The sequence below is a fragment of the Anser cygnoides genome, chromosome 1 (genome assembly GCF_040182565.1).
Source record: "Anser cygnoides isolate HZ-2024a breed goose chromosome 1, Taihu_goose_T2T_genome, whole genome shotgun sequence".
Taxonomy (NCBI): domain Eukaryota; kingdom Metazoa; phylum Chordata; class Aves; order Anseriformes; family Anatidae; genus Anser; species Anser cygnoides.
In genome coordinates, this window is record NC_089873.1 from 188,635,370 (window position 1) to 188,654,010 (window position 18,641).

At 38.9% G+C, this 18,641-nt stretch overlaps 1 protein-coding gene across 3 annotated transcripts in view; it reads right to left on the reverse strand.

The window, feature by feature from the left end:
* PDS5B (PDS5 cohesin associated factor B) overlaps positions 1 to 18,641 on the reverse strand; it is a 111,821-nt gene that overhangs the window by 45,580 nt on the left and 47,600 nt on the right. For all 3 annotated transcript variants that reach the window (XM_048048072.2, XM_048048074.2, XM_048048075.2), the window contains exons 9-14: positions 10,795 to 10,910; positions 8,998 to 9,092; positions 6,553 to 6,698; positions 5,461 to 5,612; positions 3,766 to 3,879; positions 2,089 to 2,170 (exon numbers count right to left, since the gene is read on the reverse strand). In XM_048048072.2, coding sequence (XP_047904029.2) covers positions 2,089 to 2,170; positions 3,766 to 3,879; positions 5,461 to 5,612; positions 6,553 to 6,698; positions 8,998 to 9,092; positions 10,795 to 10,910 — 705 coding nt within the window. The remainder of the gene's footprint in view (positions 1 to 2,088; positions 2,171 to 3,765; positions 3,880 to 5,460; positions 5,613 to 6,552; positions 6,699 to 8,997; positions 9,093 to 10,794; positions 10,911 to 18,641) is intronic.

Consider the following 18,641-nt stretch of genomic DNA (forward strand, 5'->3'; position numbering starts at 1 on the left):
GGTGAGGGGTCTGGAGAACAAGTCTTACGAGGAGCGGCCGAGGGAGCTGGGGTTGTTCACCCTGGAGAAGAGGAGGCTCAGGGGTGACCTTATCGCTCTCTATAGGTACCTTAAAGGAGGCTGTAAAGAGGTGGGGGTTGGTCTATTCTTCCACGTGCCTGGTGACAGGACGAGGGGGAATGGGCTAAAGCTACGCCAGGGGAGGTTTAGGTTGGATGTTAGGAAGTACTTCTTTACTAAAAGGGTTGTTAGGCATTGGAATGGGCTGCCTAGGGAAGTGGTTGAGTCACCATCCCTGGAGGTCTTTAAAAGACGTTCAGATGTAGAGCTTAGTGATATGGTTTAGTGGAGGACTTGTTAGTGTTAGGTCAGAGGTTGGACTGGGTGATCTTGGAGGTCTCTTCCAACCTAGGTGATTCTGTGATTCTGTTCACTTTCATTTCTCAATACCAGAATCAATAATTAAAAGTTTATGTTAATAGACAGCAAACTAAATTAAGAAATAGCCCCTCACTCAGCACTGTGTTGTCGCCCACAACAGCACCTCAGACTGCCTGAAAGCACAAGCTGTGTTGCCCACAACATCGCAAGCTGCCTGAAATCACACATGCACTCCTGTTACGCAAAAAACATTCAAGTGTAGAGAATCAATACTTAATCATGAAAGATGCAATGAAAAAGACATGGACAAAAGCAAACACGTAAACAGAATATCCCATTTTCAATGCAATGCTTATGCTGACATTTATTAAAATTAAATATTTAATTCTAAGTCACACTTGATATTTTACAACCAAGAAAGCACTTTAATTACTTCCCCCGAAAACAAAGGGAAAATTTGAAATTTCACTTTCAACTGAAATGCAGAATATATCAAGAAGCTAACTCAAGTTTTAAATTATGCATAAATGTATTTAAATTACACCAAAAATATAATAAAGTAGATTAAAATGATTTCAGTAGTCACTGAAACATAATGAATTATTACTGTATTAGCGATTACTGCACTAAAGAATTCAATACAACATTACGGTATGTTTTAATTGCCCTAAAGCAAAATTACGAATTTCACTAAAATCACCTTGAATATAACTCAAACAGGACTGCAAGACTAAGATTGTAATAGAACTACTGCTATCTGCAAGACAGTAGTATTTCCAAGCAGACATTAGATAATCCGATTACACTTGTAAAAATGCAGTTACCCTTTCATTGTGTTCAGACAATTTCAGTAAAATTATAATTCAGTCATAAAACTGCATTAAGTTTGCCTGTGATGTTTGAGTGTATACACATATAAAAGACTTAAATATATGAACATGGACACAGTAACACTTTATAGGATACACTATTACTGTTAAAACACCAACAGATTAAACTTGTAGCACTGAAGTCATAATCATGTTCCAAATCACGTGCAGAATTTCACCTTATTTTTTTTAAATGATAATACGCATATACATACAACCAAAACAAATCTAAATTTTACTGTGAGAATATCCTAAATCTTCTAGATATGTCTATCTTTTAGAAATATGCCCACTAAGAATAAAAGAATTCAACACTAGTCTGTCATCTCCAACACAACATTTAAGAAGTTTCCAAGAGGAAAGAGAAACAAGATAAAATACTCTCATCTCTCAAATGTTACTAATTTATATAAGATAAGAAATCAGGATGTTTAGGTATTTTTTCTTAATTACTCAATCTGGCAGTCAAAAATAATATATCATCTTTTTCTCTTGTTTGAGAACCAGAACAATCCTGGCAACATGTAGCTCTTAAACAGGGGAAGCACATAATTTAATATTAAGTGGCTAGCAAAAAACTTTACAAAAAAACCCTTAAAAACACCTGCTCTTACTGACAAAACATATACAGATTTCTTACTGAAAGCATAGTCTAATGGAATCAAAATATTTTCTGTCATTAATATTAAGCTTCAAATGGAACTAATGGAAATAATGGATTTTTAAAAAGTTTTTGTTGTTGTTGTTTATTGTTCTGTTGTTTTTTTGTTGTTTTTTGTTTTTTTTTTTTTAAGTATAACTGCATATTCACTGTGGAATAAAGACAAATATAACTTACTTTTGGTTGTTTTATTAGGTCAACTAAATCCTTTACTTGATGTCGTAACAGATTCTGACATTTCCACATTTCATTCAATGCTCTAAAAAACAGAATGGAAGAAGAAAAGAAAAAAGAGTTGTCAAAGTCTTCTATTCAATAAATAGTGTAACTGTCCAACAAGAGCTTTTACATTATTTTAAATGTTCTTCTAAACGTCTTCTAAATATTCCTGTCACATGAAACATCATTGCTCTGTGAGCAAACTCTAAATGTTTCCTAATTGAATGATACAGAAAATTTAATTGATCATACTATACTGGTACAAAATGTGATTTTGAAACAAGTTTTATTTCAGACGCTTAACTATACTGCCTTTAAAAGAACTGGGAAGTAATTGATATCTGTCTTATAAAGAAAGCATTTGTACAAGTTTGAAATCATTCTTCTAAAAACATTCCAAGAAGCAGGCTAAGATTTTTATCATCAAAACAATGTTTTTCTTACACAGAAAGCAGTTACTAGAACAAGTTGCAAAAAGTGGACATGATTAGACTTGTAAGAGATGCATTAGAGATAGTCTACAAAACTGAAAATCAGCACACTTTCCAGGAAAAATGATCTAAAAATTAAAACCAAAATCTAGTAAAAAGAATTTTAAAAAATCACTCATTTTTAAAACTTCTAGAATCCACAAGCAAAGTCAGTCCTATTTAACTAAGTGAATATACTGAATCTTTAAAATACATACTGCTGCATACACCAACTGTAGAATTCAGAAGTTATTTATTGCGTGAAATAAGAAGCACTGAAAAAATCCCATTCTGCACTTTGTTTAGCCTATACCAAAAATTGCTAGAACAGTAGCAGCTTTATTTTTAATAAATTATTCTTTATTTTACTGTGCTACACCGTTGTAACTTATTCAGGCATGTTAGACAAACTCAGGAGATTCAAACACCAGTTTCTCTAGAATTTGAATGCTGTGGGTGGGGTTTTTTTAGCCAATGTATGATAAACAGTCTCCCACATGAGAAAAATTACATTTAATTTTCAAGTAACTGGGTACTACTAAATGAAAAACAAAGTAAAACTAAGTAAATTCAATCACCACAATGAACATTACAGCAGCAAAACTGGCATTATTCAAATTCACATGCATGCACTAATTTTAATGCAAGTAATTACCTTCTCCAAACATAATAATTGGAAGTAAAATGAATATTGAAGGAGAAGAGACAAACAAATAACTCCTTCCCACTCTTGAGTTATCCTGGCTGCTAAAATGAGGAGTATGTTGATTCTTAAATCTTCAGATACGATCTAAAGCTAGTCAACGCTACTAATCTGTGTTATCTCTTTCAAGACATAAAAGGACTAACATGCACTCAAAAGCTTTTTGCCAGTTCTTTGGCACTACTATTTTTTTTCGCTGTTTATGGTTTAAAGGTACCACACCTTGTTAAAAACCACCCTACTAATTTTTTCAAACTCTCATTTGAAGAGATTACAACATACAGTATTAATACGTACTGTACAATACATACAGGAGATCAATACATACAGTATTGCTATATTCCATTTACTAATAGTTGTTGAACTACTTTTGTCCACTGGCTTAGGGTACTCATAACAACTTAGAACCAATTTACAATGACTGTATTAAAAATTATTTTGCAAGTCAAAAATAGCACATACTTCACAGCATTTGAATCCAGTGTTGCATAAAGGTAATACAAACATTTCATTCGTTCATTTGTTTCCAAGTTGTGAGGGACCATGTACTGAGCAAAGATGCGTTCAACAAGTAACCTGAAAGACAGCATTAAGGAACTGTTAAGCAAGAAAGGGGTCTTAAATTGTTAAAGTGTTTGTTCAGAAATTCTCAGACATCCTAGAGATGTGGCATACAAAGACATATTTATTAAAAAAAAATAAAGTCAAGCCACCTAACTTCCAATAAAACTCAGCATAAATTAAACAAAAAGATACCATTATGGAAGACGTACCGTTAATGTTAGCAGTAGCACATTTAGGAGATGACATTATCATTATCAGATTTATTAACCCAGATAGAAATCAAAGGATTTTAGAAAAGGATGTCTCAACTGTTGGCCCAAAGGATAAGTATTGTAGTCAATTTTTGAACTGACCCCATATACGGGGCTTAAAATACGAGGAAAAAAAACAGAAAAAATAAAAACAGTCACATTGACCATTACACATTATCATGAAGCCCAAAAGAAGAATTCAGATACTAGTCAGAAGAAACTGGCTTTTTCCCCACTCCTCCCTGGCCCGTTCCTGAAAGGCGGAGTTTATCCCATTTCTGTTGCTTCCACAGTAAAAATGCAAGTACATTCAACAATAATTTTGAAATGAATGAAATTAATGAAAGCTTCTGCTATGACATGGAAGCTCCTCATCTAGAAACAGGAGAAAAAGGCTTGGGTCTGACAGTTACTTAGGAAAGTCTGTGAAATAAAACAAAATGAAAACCACACCTATGTTTCAATCATGTACGTTTTTAGGCTGGAAATGAGAGTAAAATCCTCATCCTTACACACAAGCTTAAGTTACTAGAGTCCTCCAATGGGATCAGGTGGTCAAAACGCAAACCCAGCTAGCTTAAAAAGATCTTGAAGTTTAAGAACTGTGAATGAATAAGACTGGACCTGATGATCCAGACAGTTCCTTCCACTTCCATGGTACCAAGAAACGACTGATTATTTTGCAGGCGACTTTCTAATAGTGTAAATATTTGAAAAGATTTGTATGAGTTTGCAATGCCATTTGTATTTGATCCATGCTGTGAAGACCAAAGACCCATCTCCAAAGCCAACAAGTCCAATTGCTTAGTCAAGGCAGACTAGTTCCCAAAGCAGTTCCTAATGTGCAACTGTTTTTCAATACGAACAATGAAATAGGGTATACAGCTGGGATGACGGAGTCATTGCTTTCACCACAAATCACAAGGCTCTAATTCTGGGCTGTTATCATACAGAAAAACTAACCTTCCACAGAGTGAGATGCCTTAACCATTGCCACTATATTTACTAATTGGACTTGCAAGTCCAAAGCAAGATTGTTAAGGCAATATTACTTACTGGATTTTAACATAAAAATCAGCAAGTTACTGAAAGGTAAAAAAAACCCTCCTCTATGAAAGCAGTGGTGAAGTACAGGTTGGGAATATTTCAAAATTTTCAGCTTCTTACAATCACTTTTGGCCTTACACAAGCAGAAGAAAACAGCAAAGAACAAAATTTGGCTGTATAAGATTATGAACACACGCAATTATCAAGTCGTCTTCTTGTCAGCACTTAAGCTTGAAGGAAAAACAAGTTACCAGAGTTATCCACAGAAAACCCAGCTTTCAAAAGGTGGACTTACCGATCATCAATACTGTTCTGATAATATATATGCAGAAGTTTATCTTTTATCCACGATATCTGTTTTGCAGCTTCTTTTCCTGCTTCTGACTGTAATGAGTATTTCTTGTATATCTGTGCAAGTCCCATCATAGCTTCTTTCCTCACTCTCCACTTGGGAAAAAGAAATAGTACCACGGTTTAGCAGTTCAAAACTCAAATTTGAAAAGACTGAGGAGCTTCCTGGTATTTTCTATTCTTCCCCAAAATAAAATAGTTTAATTGAATTATAAGTACAGTTTCTTCTCATTACGACAAATACTGCATTATATCTACTATGCTAAGCATTTCAATGTAGGTAACTACTACGCAAGTACGCCTCTTGAATTTAGAATTGTTACAAGTTCAAGGCAACACCCTTTTTCACAGATCTGCATCAAATACTTGAGATTGTATTATGTCTGCACCATGGGAAAGCATGTCACCAAATGAAAAATCAGGTGATAATACTAATTTTAAGTTTGCCGTTAACAGCCTCGTTTACCATACTCTAATGTAAGCAGAAAACATCCTAAGTTTTGCCGAATAATGAAACATAGCTAAACTAAATTTCAAGGCTATTCAAACTTGAAAGCTACTACACCCATCTGCAGTTTTTCAATGAACTAATTAAAAGCAGACAATGTAGCCACCTCTGACGGTGGAACAATTTGCATTAGTAATCTACCATACATTTTGAAACTTGTTCTCAAAATATCATAAGAAAAATGTTAGAATGTCTTACAAGGGTCTCGTTTTACTCAAAAATTACTATGAAAACTAAACAACTGGAGTGACATAATTGTTCTTCGGCTTATAGTATTTTTTTGATCATACTACATTAAATAATAATACAGCACAATAAAAAAGGTTGCATTCCAGTCAGGGGCAAAAGCTATCTCATTAAGTACACTGTCTCAAAATTTTTTGCATTATATGGGTTTTCGTTAGTAATTTTAAAATTAGCTCAGCATTCTTAAGAAGCTTTGCTTTTAAGAAAAAGAAAGCTAATTACAGTAAGATACAAAAGACTAGAAGTATAATGCATAGCCACCATTAGTACTTAATGTCTTACCCGCTTGTCCAGTGTTCGTTCTCTGACAAAATTAAGCAGGTGATCATTGACAAGCAGAAGATCTTTTTTAGCAGCAGTAACTATGGATACTATAACATCATGCCTTATTGCCTCTTCAGGATCATGTGACCTTACTTTAAGATATTCTGGGGAAATAAAATAAAATAAGCACTTCAGTTGAGGTATACAACTTCAGATACTTTTATTTCTCTAGCGGCTACCCAATGGACAGAAACAGAAAACCATGGGTTTCTACAGTTTTGAGTACGAACAGTAAGAAGCCACTAATTTTTCCTAAGATTAACTGGAATGTGAGTAATAAACCTTTTATTCACTTAGAACACTCAATACTTATGTTCCTGGCATTAAGGAAATAAGAGTTGAGAGATTAAGTTATTAAAAATTATTTCTTGTAATAATTAGTTATAATCTACATTTGCAACTATTACAGTCCAAGAGAACTGCATCTATAGAGCTGAATAGATGCTGAAGTTCTTCTAAGAACTTGATATCCACACTACATACACATTTTAAAGTCTTACTTCAGGCTAGAGGCTACTCTCTTCCTGCAGATTCCTATAACTGGTTGACAGAGCACATCAGTTGCACTCCTGAACACAGCTTCTGTACTTTCCCAAAGGAATCTGGTTCACGTGCTCCAGAACACTCCGCAGTGTGAACCACTTGAGCATAGCAAGCAGGGACAAATCAAGAGACATACTTAAGAAGCATGCTCTTTCACCAAGCTGAAAATGCTTATTTAGACAAATCCTAATTCATTCAACACAGAACAGTTTTTTTCTAGATTATGTTGGCATATTGCTACATATTTGGTACTACCAGAAATCTTACACCATCAACATTTTAAGATTTCTGCTTATACATATCAAATGTTTTAGCTACTTAATATCATTTTAGAAAACTGCCAAAGCACAAAACAGACCAGCAAAGTTCATTTATCTTTTTAGAAGTACGTGTTCTAGGTTAATGTAGTCACACACACAGGCAGGAAAGCACACCAAAAAAAGACATTAAGATCACTGTATGCAGCATACATCAGTGAAACGCTGAGAACACTACGAAACATTGAAAAATTCAAAGCTTGCTCTAAATAATCAGAGGTTACTGCACTCTTATTACTGTTCAATGAACAGTGAAAATTTTCAAGTCTCATCTGAAATACTGACTACTAACATCGCTGGTAATCAGTACAAGTGTTGGAAAAGCACATCAAGAAACGAAGCTTTGCATTTATGGAAGTTATGAAATTTAAAAATCAAATAGCTTTTAAGAATTGTTCCACATGAAAACATAATAAACTAAAACAAATGAAGACAATTGCCATTGTGCAAAACAATTCTTTTCTTCAACGTCAGCGAGCGAGAAAATTTTATGAACAATTTGACTTTGATAAGCATTGTGGGGAGAGAGAGGGGCAAGAAACATTACATTTCCCAGAGGATACCATTAGAGGGGGCACAAAGTCTTTCAGCAATGTCAAAAAAAAAAAGGAAAAAGGAAAAAAAAGGAAAAAGAAACAAACTTGAAAATACACCTTTGATAAGCTCTACCATTCCATTAAAGAAAGATCCAGAAACTATTTTCTTTTTTTTTTTTTCCTCTAAAAAAAACCTGCCTGAACAGTACAATTAACTATGGGATTATGGGATAACTATAGCTTGCCTGTATTTGTATAAACTGACAAATGTTCAGCAGGCAGGAGGGCAACCCCATGCAATTAACGGCCCCTTAAATTCCCTGCTTAGAGGAAATGGTCAAAGATAATACCTCCAAAGAACAAGTGGGAGTTTAGTGATCAGGGGAAGATACTGTCTTCATTATAAGCTTTGAAAAAATCAACCTGTTCTCTTTAACTGCACTTCTGCTCATTAAGAGTGGGATCTTATTATTGTCTATCTCCTTATTGTCACAGGGAGCAACAAATACTATATGCTTCTACCCATGCCAGTTGCTTTCTTCCTACAGAGGTCTTGAACTGCCAGTTGATTTTGGTACAAAGGAGCAGAAACCAATGGCTGTGGTCACAGTTCCAAGGACTGTTTTGATACTTTAGACAGTTGCTGCATAATATTTACACACTTCTGCTTTGTGGAACCCATGTCTCTGTTCTGCACCCTAATAAATGCCATGCCTGTTTTGTTTGGCAGGCTTATTTTGCCTGGTCTCATGGTGTTTAATTTCAACAGCAGTTGGGAATGCAGCTACTGTAAGAGAAGGAGGTTGCTCTCTTTGATTAAGGCATTCTTCATGCACAAACCCCTTAGCCTGAGAGCAGTGCTCAAAGCAAGGGACTCCGCAATTTGGAAATCTAACCTCAATTGTCCCCTCTATAACGTCACAGAATGTTACTACGGATGACAACTAACCTTCCTGACTTCTCCAGAGACTTAAAATTGAATTTTAATGTTATAGTAAATCTGGTACCTGTTAAGTCTTTTGCCAGGTCAGGATGGTTCATAAGGCAGTGACTTGCAAATTTCACACACTCAAGACGAATAGGTACATGGATATCATTAAACCTATTTAGAAACAAAACAATGTATTACAACAAGGAAAAATATCATTCACCAAAGCAAATAGATCATTTCTACACAGTCTCAATCTCTAAAAAGATTTTTATGCCTCCCACGCACAGTTACTTGTGCGAAACAGCTCTAATTTTATGGTATTAATTTGAATATTTTTAACTTAAGAAAAAAAGTGCTGTGCTCATGTATTAATTCATGTTCTATACAGGAAGGGAAATATCTTCTCCTAGTACACATGAAAAACTCAGGGCAGACAACAGCTATTCAGTGAAAGATGTCTCACACATTTTAAGTATCATTTCTCTGATGCTCCACTTAGTTAATCATGAACTATGTATCTGCAACTGAAAAAGGTTTTAAGATTGTGATGTTGTTCTCCTCTTTAAAGACAGACAGCAAACCAATCTAACCTAGTACAAATTTCTTCTAAAATGGATCATTCAACTTCTGTAAGACTTGGTTTTAGAAGACTGAATTAAATTTGATGCTTGAAACCTAGTACATAAAATTAAGCATGAGAAAATAAGTAATTTTATAACAAAACTGTTGTTGCAATGAGAGCTATGTTGTTTTGAAAGATAAAGTGCATTTTGAGGTCATCAAAACACCTGGTTTCAAACAACTTAAAAGCAAATTTTGGAACATATTGCTGTGGAAACATTTATTTATTAAATACAAAGGCTTTAAGAAATGTCTAAGTAAAAACTAGGTATGAAGAGAATTTAGGAATGTCTTCTCTAGTAATTACTATTGTAACTTATTTAAAATCCTTGAAAAAAGTAAATACATATATGTGGTTCATAACTAATGGAAAACAGTAATTGTGAACAACGGATTGCACGTGATCATATTGTTTCACATCATAACACAATGAAGTATTTTTCTTTGGGTCCAAATTTGGGATTTTTAAATTACACGTAATATTTGAAATGTTACATACTTTCAAGCAAAATGAATTCCTTCAATTAAGTTTCCTGTACTTTTAGAAGTAGCATTTGTTGAGGACATTCCGGTTTTGATATGATCAAATGCTAAATTACAAACTACTGCATTCATAATAATTTATAGGATTTATCCTCATTTACTCAAGCCAAAAGTATTTTCACCATAGTATCCATATTTAAGTTCCTTCTGACTACAAGCTCCAGCTTTATTTCCTATTTCAAACTGGTGGAATATTTTAAAAACAAAAGACTAAGCATGTTTTCTGCATTTTAAATACTACATACCTCCTTTAAGGCACACAAGTAATTTAAAAAATTGAAATCAGTAAAGAAATACTGTACATGAAAGTCACAAAACCAGACCTCATAATATCTGAAAATGCAAATGTTATCTGATATTATTTTATAATTAATCCATCATTGAATATATTTTATAATGATTCCATCATTTGTTAAAAAATTCTAATAAAATGTTCTTTTTTCTTGGCAATAGCAGTAAAGATAGTTGCAAAATACGAATTAAAAAAGGATGACTTGTAATTGTTCATTCTGCAGAATCATGAATGCAGAGGATATATATAAAATAATCTCCTTAGCATTATCTGCCAGATTTCAGATAAAGCATGAGGATATCACACTTAGCTATATCACTTGAGGAAAATAAAAGAGGTAGGAGAATTGAAAAATATTGAATTACAATTCTTTGATTTTTTTTTCTCTCCTGGGAAGGAAACTAAAACAGCATATACCTCCCCAAGTAGCACTGCCAGAGCGGTTTGTTCTGAGATGCCAACTCGGAATCCTTTGCCCCAAACATTTTTGCTAGAAGTTTTACAACCTGGAGGCGTTCTTCATTGTCATTGCTCTGGAAAATGAACATAATTTTTAAAAAACAAAAAAAGTAAACCAGCCATAAAATAACACACCCCAAAAGCAAAATACTGCTTTGAACAGCTTTTAGACTATATAATAACAATATACTTACACAATTCAAAAAAATCATAAAAAATAATAGGTTTTTCTTGTATACAAATGTGTACCTTGAGACAAAAAACCTTCGTTAATGCCGGGAGAAGACAAAACAATGAAGGCAGTGAAAACATAATGCAACACAGAGACAAAAAACCTACTGATCAAAGCCTGGTGGTAAACATAGATGTATAAATCTTTTTAATCATCATTTACAGGTGTTGCTGTTAGGAAATCTGATAACATGCTTATACAAATTTATACAAATCAATCACAGCACAAAAGTCACAAAACTCATTTTTACTTCTACCTACATGTAAAAGTATACAGTTCTCTTAAACAGAGTTTTATTACAAACATTTAATTAAAAAGTTTTCAGAGCACAGGTTTTTAAAGGACATCAGGTTGAGTACCCAAGATCTGACACACAGAGTATCTGGTCCTAGATTTAAAGTCTGTATTTAAGCCTGTATTTAAAACTGCTAAGTTACAACAGATGCTTTTCTTTCATATTGAAAAAAAACTAACACTGACAAAGATAAAACAAGACCTTCTTCAGTACATTTTCATCAGCACTGGTTTGCATTACGCTTGTTTAATACAATACACGGCATTTGAAGCTTAAAACATGCTTTGGAAATGTGTGCTAATATTTGTGCAATTAACGCATACTTGCAGTTCAAAGATTTTTTTTCTTTTGCTTATTAAAAAAACAACTGGCTGCAACAGTTCTTTGAAAATAGGGCAGTGCAGTCAAGTTGATTGAACACGTTGTTATTCACCCCCTATTATTTCATTCCTCTTTCTTGTAATAGACACGAGCTTTTTCAAATAATGTTCTTTTCCACCATCTTTGATGCTCTTATTAGTTCAACATCACCTTCTGAATTTGACCAAAGAATAAGAGCATAAGGTAGTTGTCAGAGTTCTCTGACAACACCAGCCTTAAAGACCAACTGTTTCTTCTGACTCAATGCCATAAATGGGCTGAAAAGTTTTCCCATATCTTCTTTCAATTCAGCTCCCTAAGAATAGTCAAAGCATATTTAAAATCCTTTTAAGTACCAGAGCAAGACAAGGATGAAGAAATCTCTGACACTGATTTATTACTACATTACATGAAACTATAGTGCTTTTGAATACACCTTACTATTTAATATTAGCAGCTTTAATAGTAGAGCTATTAACACTTTTCGTCTGTATTTGACTGATTTATCTGACTCAAATTCAGACTGACGTTTTACTGAGTCATCTACAACCTCCTCCTCTTAAACTGCAGTAAATGGTATCTTTTCTTTCCCTGAGTTTCAGCTTACTAGTGTCCATTACATAACGGATTCGGATGCCCTAAAAGAATTTTAACTTTTTTTTTCCCCAGCCTGTAGTAGTCCGACCTCCATTACTCATATCCTATCCCCTCCTGACTAAACCAACTAAATATTAAAAGTACTGCACACCTCTGAATTTCTCTAGGCAATCAACACAGATGCAGAGCAAGTAACCCTGGAAGAGGGGCAGTAGCAGACACTAAGCATTCAACTGCTTTATTGCATAGCCAGAAGTATAGAAAAAAAAAAAGAGATATCTTTTAACGAATTAGCCAAAGAAGCAGCTTTCACTATACTAGGCAGTAATCCAATTACACGATAAGCACCCATGTTTATAGACCTGCTTGTAGAAACAATGAATATTTGTGATTACGGACCAGGAGTATTTGGTACTTTCTAAATTTGTGCCCAGGAGTTGGTCTCCTTGAGATATTCTCATTTAAGACCCTGAAGGTAATAAAATCAACCTGTAGTTGTTAATAAATGAACACATCACTCTCACAGTCTCTCTCCTTATTCTACCTTAATCTACTTTTTTTTCTGAGGAAAAAATCAGTACGATAAGCTCTAGAAAAACCTCAATCCTTCTCCATCCTATGATGCATTGTGTAACTGAATAGTCATGTTCTTCACCTTTTGTCTTAGGTATGATCCAACACTCTTGATGCTTAATAGTGTTCCATAAAGACTCACCAATAAAAACCGACACTGAACACTGTTACTTCTAATTCCCAATACCCTGCTCCCAAGGCTGCTGATCTTCTGCCTACGTCTTATGATGTGTCACTAACCGCTGAAGTTGGTCAGATTGTTATAAGTAGGCAAGCCCAAAAGAACAGGCAGCATTGATAATCCGGGCGGCTTTAGGAGTAGAAGTGGACACAACCTGAAACTTGCCAAAAAATTTAACTACCATGTCCAGGAAGACAGGCAACTCTAAAGTAATAGAAGTCAACAATTTGCTGATTGTATTCATTAGGTAACATTGGTTTAGTAGAAAAGTAAAACAAAGACAAATAATCCATTACGGTTTTATTCCTAAATACCCCATTCACGAGCTTTTCATTCTCTGGGACATTAAACGGATATTTAATTTCTGTAATACCAATTTCTGAAATTCAAATATCAAATTCAAATGAAGGGACATCAGTTTCAGTTACAAGTTGACCTACACAAGAATAGTCTTATCTCTGTTCTCTCCTGCACCGATAGTACTTTGGGGCCGGATGGGATGCACCCGAGGGTACTGAAAGAACTGGCAGAGGAGCTGGCCGAGCCGCTTTCCATCATTTATCGGCAGTTCTGGCTATCGGGGGAGGTCCCAGTTGACTGGCGGCTAGCCAATGTGACGCCCATCTACAAGAAGGGCCGCAGGGCAGACCCGGGGAACTATAGGCCTGTCAGTTTGACCTCAGTGCCAGGAAAGCTCATGGAGCAGATTATCTTGAGGGTCATCACGCGGCACTTGCAGGGCAAGCAGGCGATCAGGACCAGTCAGCATGGGTTTATGAAAGGCAGGTCCTGCTTGACGAACCTGATCTCCTTCTATGACAAAGTGACGCACTTGGTGGATGAGGGAAAGGCTGTGGATGTGGTCTACCTTGACTTCAGTAAGGCTTTTGACACCGTTCCCCACAACATTCTCCTCAAGAAACTGGCTGCTCGGGGCTTGGACTGGCGTACGCTTCGCTGGGTTAGAAACTGGCTGGATAGCCGGGCCCAGAGAGTTGTGGTGAATGGAGTCAAATCTGGTTGGAGGCCGGTCACTAGTGGTGTCCCCCAGGGCTCGGTACTGGGGCCGGTCCTCTTTAATATCTTTATCGATGATCTGGATGAGGGTGTCCAGTGCACCCTCAGTAAGTTTGCAGATGACACCAAGCTAAGTGCGTGTGTCGATCTGCTCGAGGGCAGGAAGGCTCTGCAGGAGGATCTGGATAGGCTGGAGCGATGGGCTGAGGTCAACTGTATGAAGTTCAACAAGGCCAAGTGCCGGGTCCTGCACCTGGGGCGCAACAACCCCAAGCAGAGCTACAGGCTGGGAGATGAGTGGCTGGAAAGCTGCCTGGCAGAGAGGGACCTGGGAGTATTGGTTGATAGTCGGCTGAATATGAGCCAGCAGTGTGCCCAGGTGGCCAAGAAGGCCAACAGCATCCTGGCCTGTATAAGAAGCAGTGTGGCCAGCAGGTCTAGGGAAGTGATTGTGCCCCTGTACTCAGCTCTGGTGAGGCTGCACCTCGAGTACTGTGTTCAGTTTTGGGCCCCTCGCTACAGGAAGGACATGGAGGTGCTCGAGCAAGTCCAGAGAAGGGCGACCAAGCTGGTGAGGGGTCTGGAGAACAAGTCTTACGAGGAGCGGCCGAGGGAGCTGGGCTTGTTCAGCCTGGAGAAGAGGAGGCTCAGGGGCGACCTTATCGCTCTCTACAGTTACCTTAAAGGAGGCTGTAGAGAGGTGGAGGTTGGTCTGTTCTCCCACGTGCCTGGTGACAGGACGAGGGGGAATGGGCGAAAGTTGCGACAGGGGAGGTTTAGGTTGGATGTTAGGAAGTACTTCTTTACTAAAAGGGTTGTTAGGCATTGGAATGGGCTGCCCAGGGAGGTGGTGGAGTCACCATCCCTGGAAGTCTTTAAAAGACGTTTAGATGTAGAGCTTAGCGATATGGTTTAGTGGAGTACTTAGTGTTAGGTCGGAGGTTGGACTCGATGATCTTGAGGTCTCTTCCAACCTAGAAATCTGTGATACTGTGATACTTCTGTGTCAGTGCTAGATCTCTAAACACATCACTTTTTAATGCCAAGATCAGGCATTAATGGCGGTTCCTCATCAAAAAGGTTAGCTGGATGACTTTCAGTGGGTGTTCTGCTGATCCCGCAGTCCCATTTCCAAAATAAGGTTAAAAAAAATACCAATGAGAGGCAAGCAATTTTTGACACAGCTCTCACATAGTGTTAAACTTTAGCAATACTCCTTTCCTGTTCAGACAGGAAAGCTGTTCAAACCACGGGAAACCAGCACTAGCAGCAGCAGCAACCGCTGTGTGCCAAGAGGAGTACATGGCTTAGTGGGTGACGTTGGTAGTAGGGTGATGGTTGGACCACACGATCTTGAAGGCCTCTTCCAACCTTAATGATTCTATGAGACTTGCAAGGTAGTCAGGCGATTTCTTTGCCCCTGACACCCTTAGTCCACCAGTCATATTCCCCCTCAGGGAGGTTAAGCAATGGTGACCACTTGACAGGAAGCTGTGTCTTCATGTCCCCTGTGGTATCAGCACCAACCAGGAGGATGCAGCTGCCCAGACAAACTCCCAAGGGAACATGCAGCCACCCAGATCTCCAGCTGCAGCGTGCCTGTGTTTTCTACCAGTGCCTGAGGACAGCAGTGAGAGTGTCTGAGGGAGGTACACTCTGGTAGAAGAATTGCTCAGCTTGGTGGCTGAGCTTCGGGAGAAAGTGGGCAGTTTGAGGAGCATCCAGGAGTCCAAGCATGAGATTGCCTGGTGGAACCACACTCTACCCTCGCTGGAACAGAAACAATGACTAGGCATAACACCAAAAAGGGGATCCTTTACCCTCCCTCCACCAACCAGAAGGCAGTGGGATTAACTTGAGAGATAGAGGTGAATTGAAACAAGTCTCTGGTCCTTCTCATCTACCTTGCCTTCCCAGATGCCCTTACACAACAGATACGAGACTCTAGAATAGGAAGGACCGGGTCACGATGAGGTGGATGATGATCCATCTATGCCAAAGGAGTCACCAGGGTCATTCTTTGCCTTTAACACCAGTGATAGGTGCTGGGACCTCTGGAGCCCTGGGCTGGAGGACTGCAACTAGGGAGCGATTAAGGTCCCAGCTGGTATTGAACTTGAATGGCATTTACTGCACTTAAATCTATGGGTCCCAACAGTTTTCATCCCAGGGTACTGAAAATACTGGCCAATGTTATTGTGAAATCTTTCTGGGAGACTGAGAAGGGTCCAAGTTGACAGAAAGCTAGCAAATGTTGTTCCAGTTTTCACGAAGGGCAAGAATGAGGACCCTGGTAATTATGGGCCTGTCAGTCTCACCTTGATGTCTGATTAAATTATGGAGAAAATCATTCTAGGAGTTATTGAAAAGTGCTTGAAATTCAATGCATTGCCTGGTTAAAACTGACATGGCTTCATGAAGGGAATACCTTATTAACTTGATATCCTGTCATGACAAGATTACCCATAATAGGTATGAAGGGCAGGCAGTGACTTTTTTTTGGGGGGGGGGGGGGGGGGGGGGGGGGGGTGGCAGAGAGGAGGGAGAAGGGGAGGACGGACTACCACAGGGGCAGAGGGGGGAGTTAATTTGGCAAAGCTCTTAGTACTATGTAATGGTTAGGCTCTAAGAGCTGTAGTAAATTGAGTAACCTCAGGCTGGCTGCCAGTTACTAGTGGTGTTCCTCAGGGCTCCATTTTAGGGCCAGTTCTCTTCAGCGTTTTATCAGTGACCTGGACACAGGAGTTGAGTACACAAAAAGCAAGTTTGCAGATGATACCAAAGTGGGAGGAGCCCTTGCTTCCCTTGAGGGTAGAGAGGCCATACAGAGAGATCTTGACATACAAGAGCACTGCGCAATGAGAAAACAAATGAAATTTAACAAGGGCGAGTGCCTGATTCTGCACCTGGGACCATGTAATCCCGTATGCACATGTAAGTTGTGACAAGTGGACGGAATGCTGTCCTGCAGAATGGGGTCAGGGGGTTTTAGTTGATGGCAAGCTCGACATAAATTAACAATGTGCCCCAGTGACCAAAAAGGCCAACTGCATCCTGGGGTGCATCAAGCACAGTTTATCTAACCAGTCACAAGAAGTGACTGTCCCACTCTACTCAGAAACAGTGTAGCTTCACCTTGGTTACTACATGCAGCTTTGGGTTTCACAATACAGTAAGGACATACACACATTAGAATGTGTCCAAAGGGGTGCAACAAACACTGTGAAAGGACCAGAAGGCATGACTGAAGAGGAATGGCTAAGAATACTCTTTGGTTTGTTCGGTTTAGAGTAGACTGAGAGATGACCCCGTTGTTGTCTACAGCTTTGTCAAGAGAGGGAGCAGACAGGAAGGTGCTGATCCCTTCCCTCTGGTGACCAGCAATAGGATGTGAGGGTATGGCTTAAAACTAATCAGGTTCAACAAGTCCAAGTGCAAGGTGCTGCGCCTGGGTTGGAGCAATCCCAGACAAGAGCACAGACTGGGAGAACTCACTGAGAGCAGCCCTGCAGAGAAGGACTTGGGGGTTCTGGTTGATTAAAAGCTTGACTCAGTGTGCACTTGCAGCCCAGAAGGCCAACTGCATCCTGGGCTGCACCAACAGAGGGGTGGGCAGCGGGTGGAGGGAGGGGATTGTGCCCCTCTGCTCTGCCCTCGTGAGACCCCACCTGAAGTACTGTGTTCACCTCTGGAGACCCCAACACAAGAAGGACATGGACCTGTTAGAGCAACTGAAAATATTCTTGGGACAGATTAAGACAAAAAAAAAACAGAATAAAGCACACAAGCTGCACATTTCAGAGAACGCCAATGAGAATTGGTGAAGAATGCCAAGCATTCTTCATTCGAGTCAACATGTACAATTCTCAACTGAAGTTACCTGTCATCTTGACCAACTGGTCAATATTCGAACCAAAGTGGCAAGGTGGTTGAACACTAGATGGCCACATTGTTTAGATCCTGTGGTGGTTTTACCCTGCTGGCCAGCTCAACTCCATCCACCACAACTGCTCTCTCACTCTCCCTCCTCAATGGGAAAGGGGAGAAAATACGATGGAAAGGGCTCAAGGGGTGAGATAAGAACAGCGAGATCACTCACCAATTCTCAGCACAGGCAAAACAGACTCAACATAGGGAGATTAATTTGTTGCCTATTACTTGCACAGTAGAACAGTAATAAACTAAAAGCAAACTAAAAACACCTTCCCTCCCCATCCACCTTCTTCTACATCCTCCTCCAAGCGATGCAGGGGAATGGGGGCTATGGTCAGTCCCTGGCACTTCATCTCTGCTGCTCCCTCACGGTCACTCTCTGCCCCTGCTCCCCAAGGGGTCCCTCCCACGGGATGCCGTGCTCCCCAAACTGAGCCTGCGGGGACTGCCCACAGGCAGCAGCTTTTCAAGAACTGCTCCCACACGGCTCCGTACCACGGGGTCCATCCCCCAGGAGCAAACTGCTCCAGCACGGGTCCCCCACGGGCGGCAGCTCCCCCCAGACCCCCTGCTCCTGCGTGGGCTCCTCTCCACGGGCTGCAGCTCCGGCCCGGGGC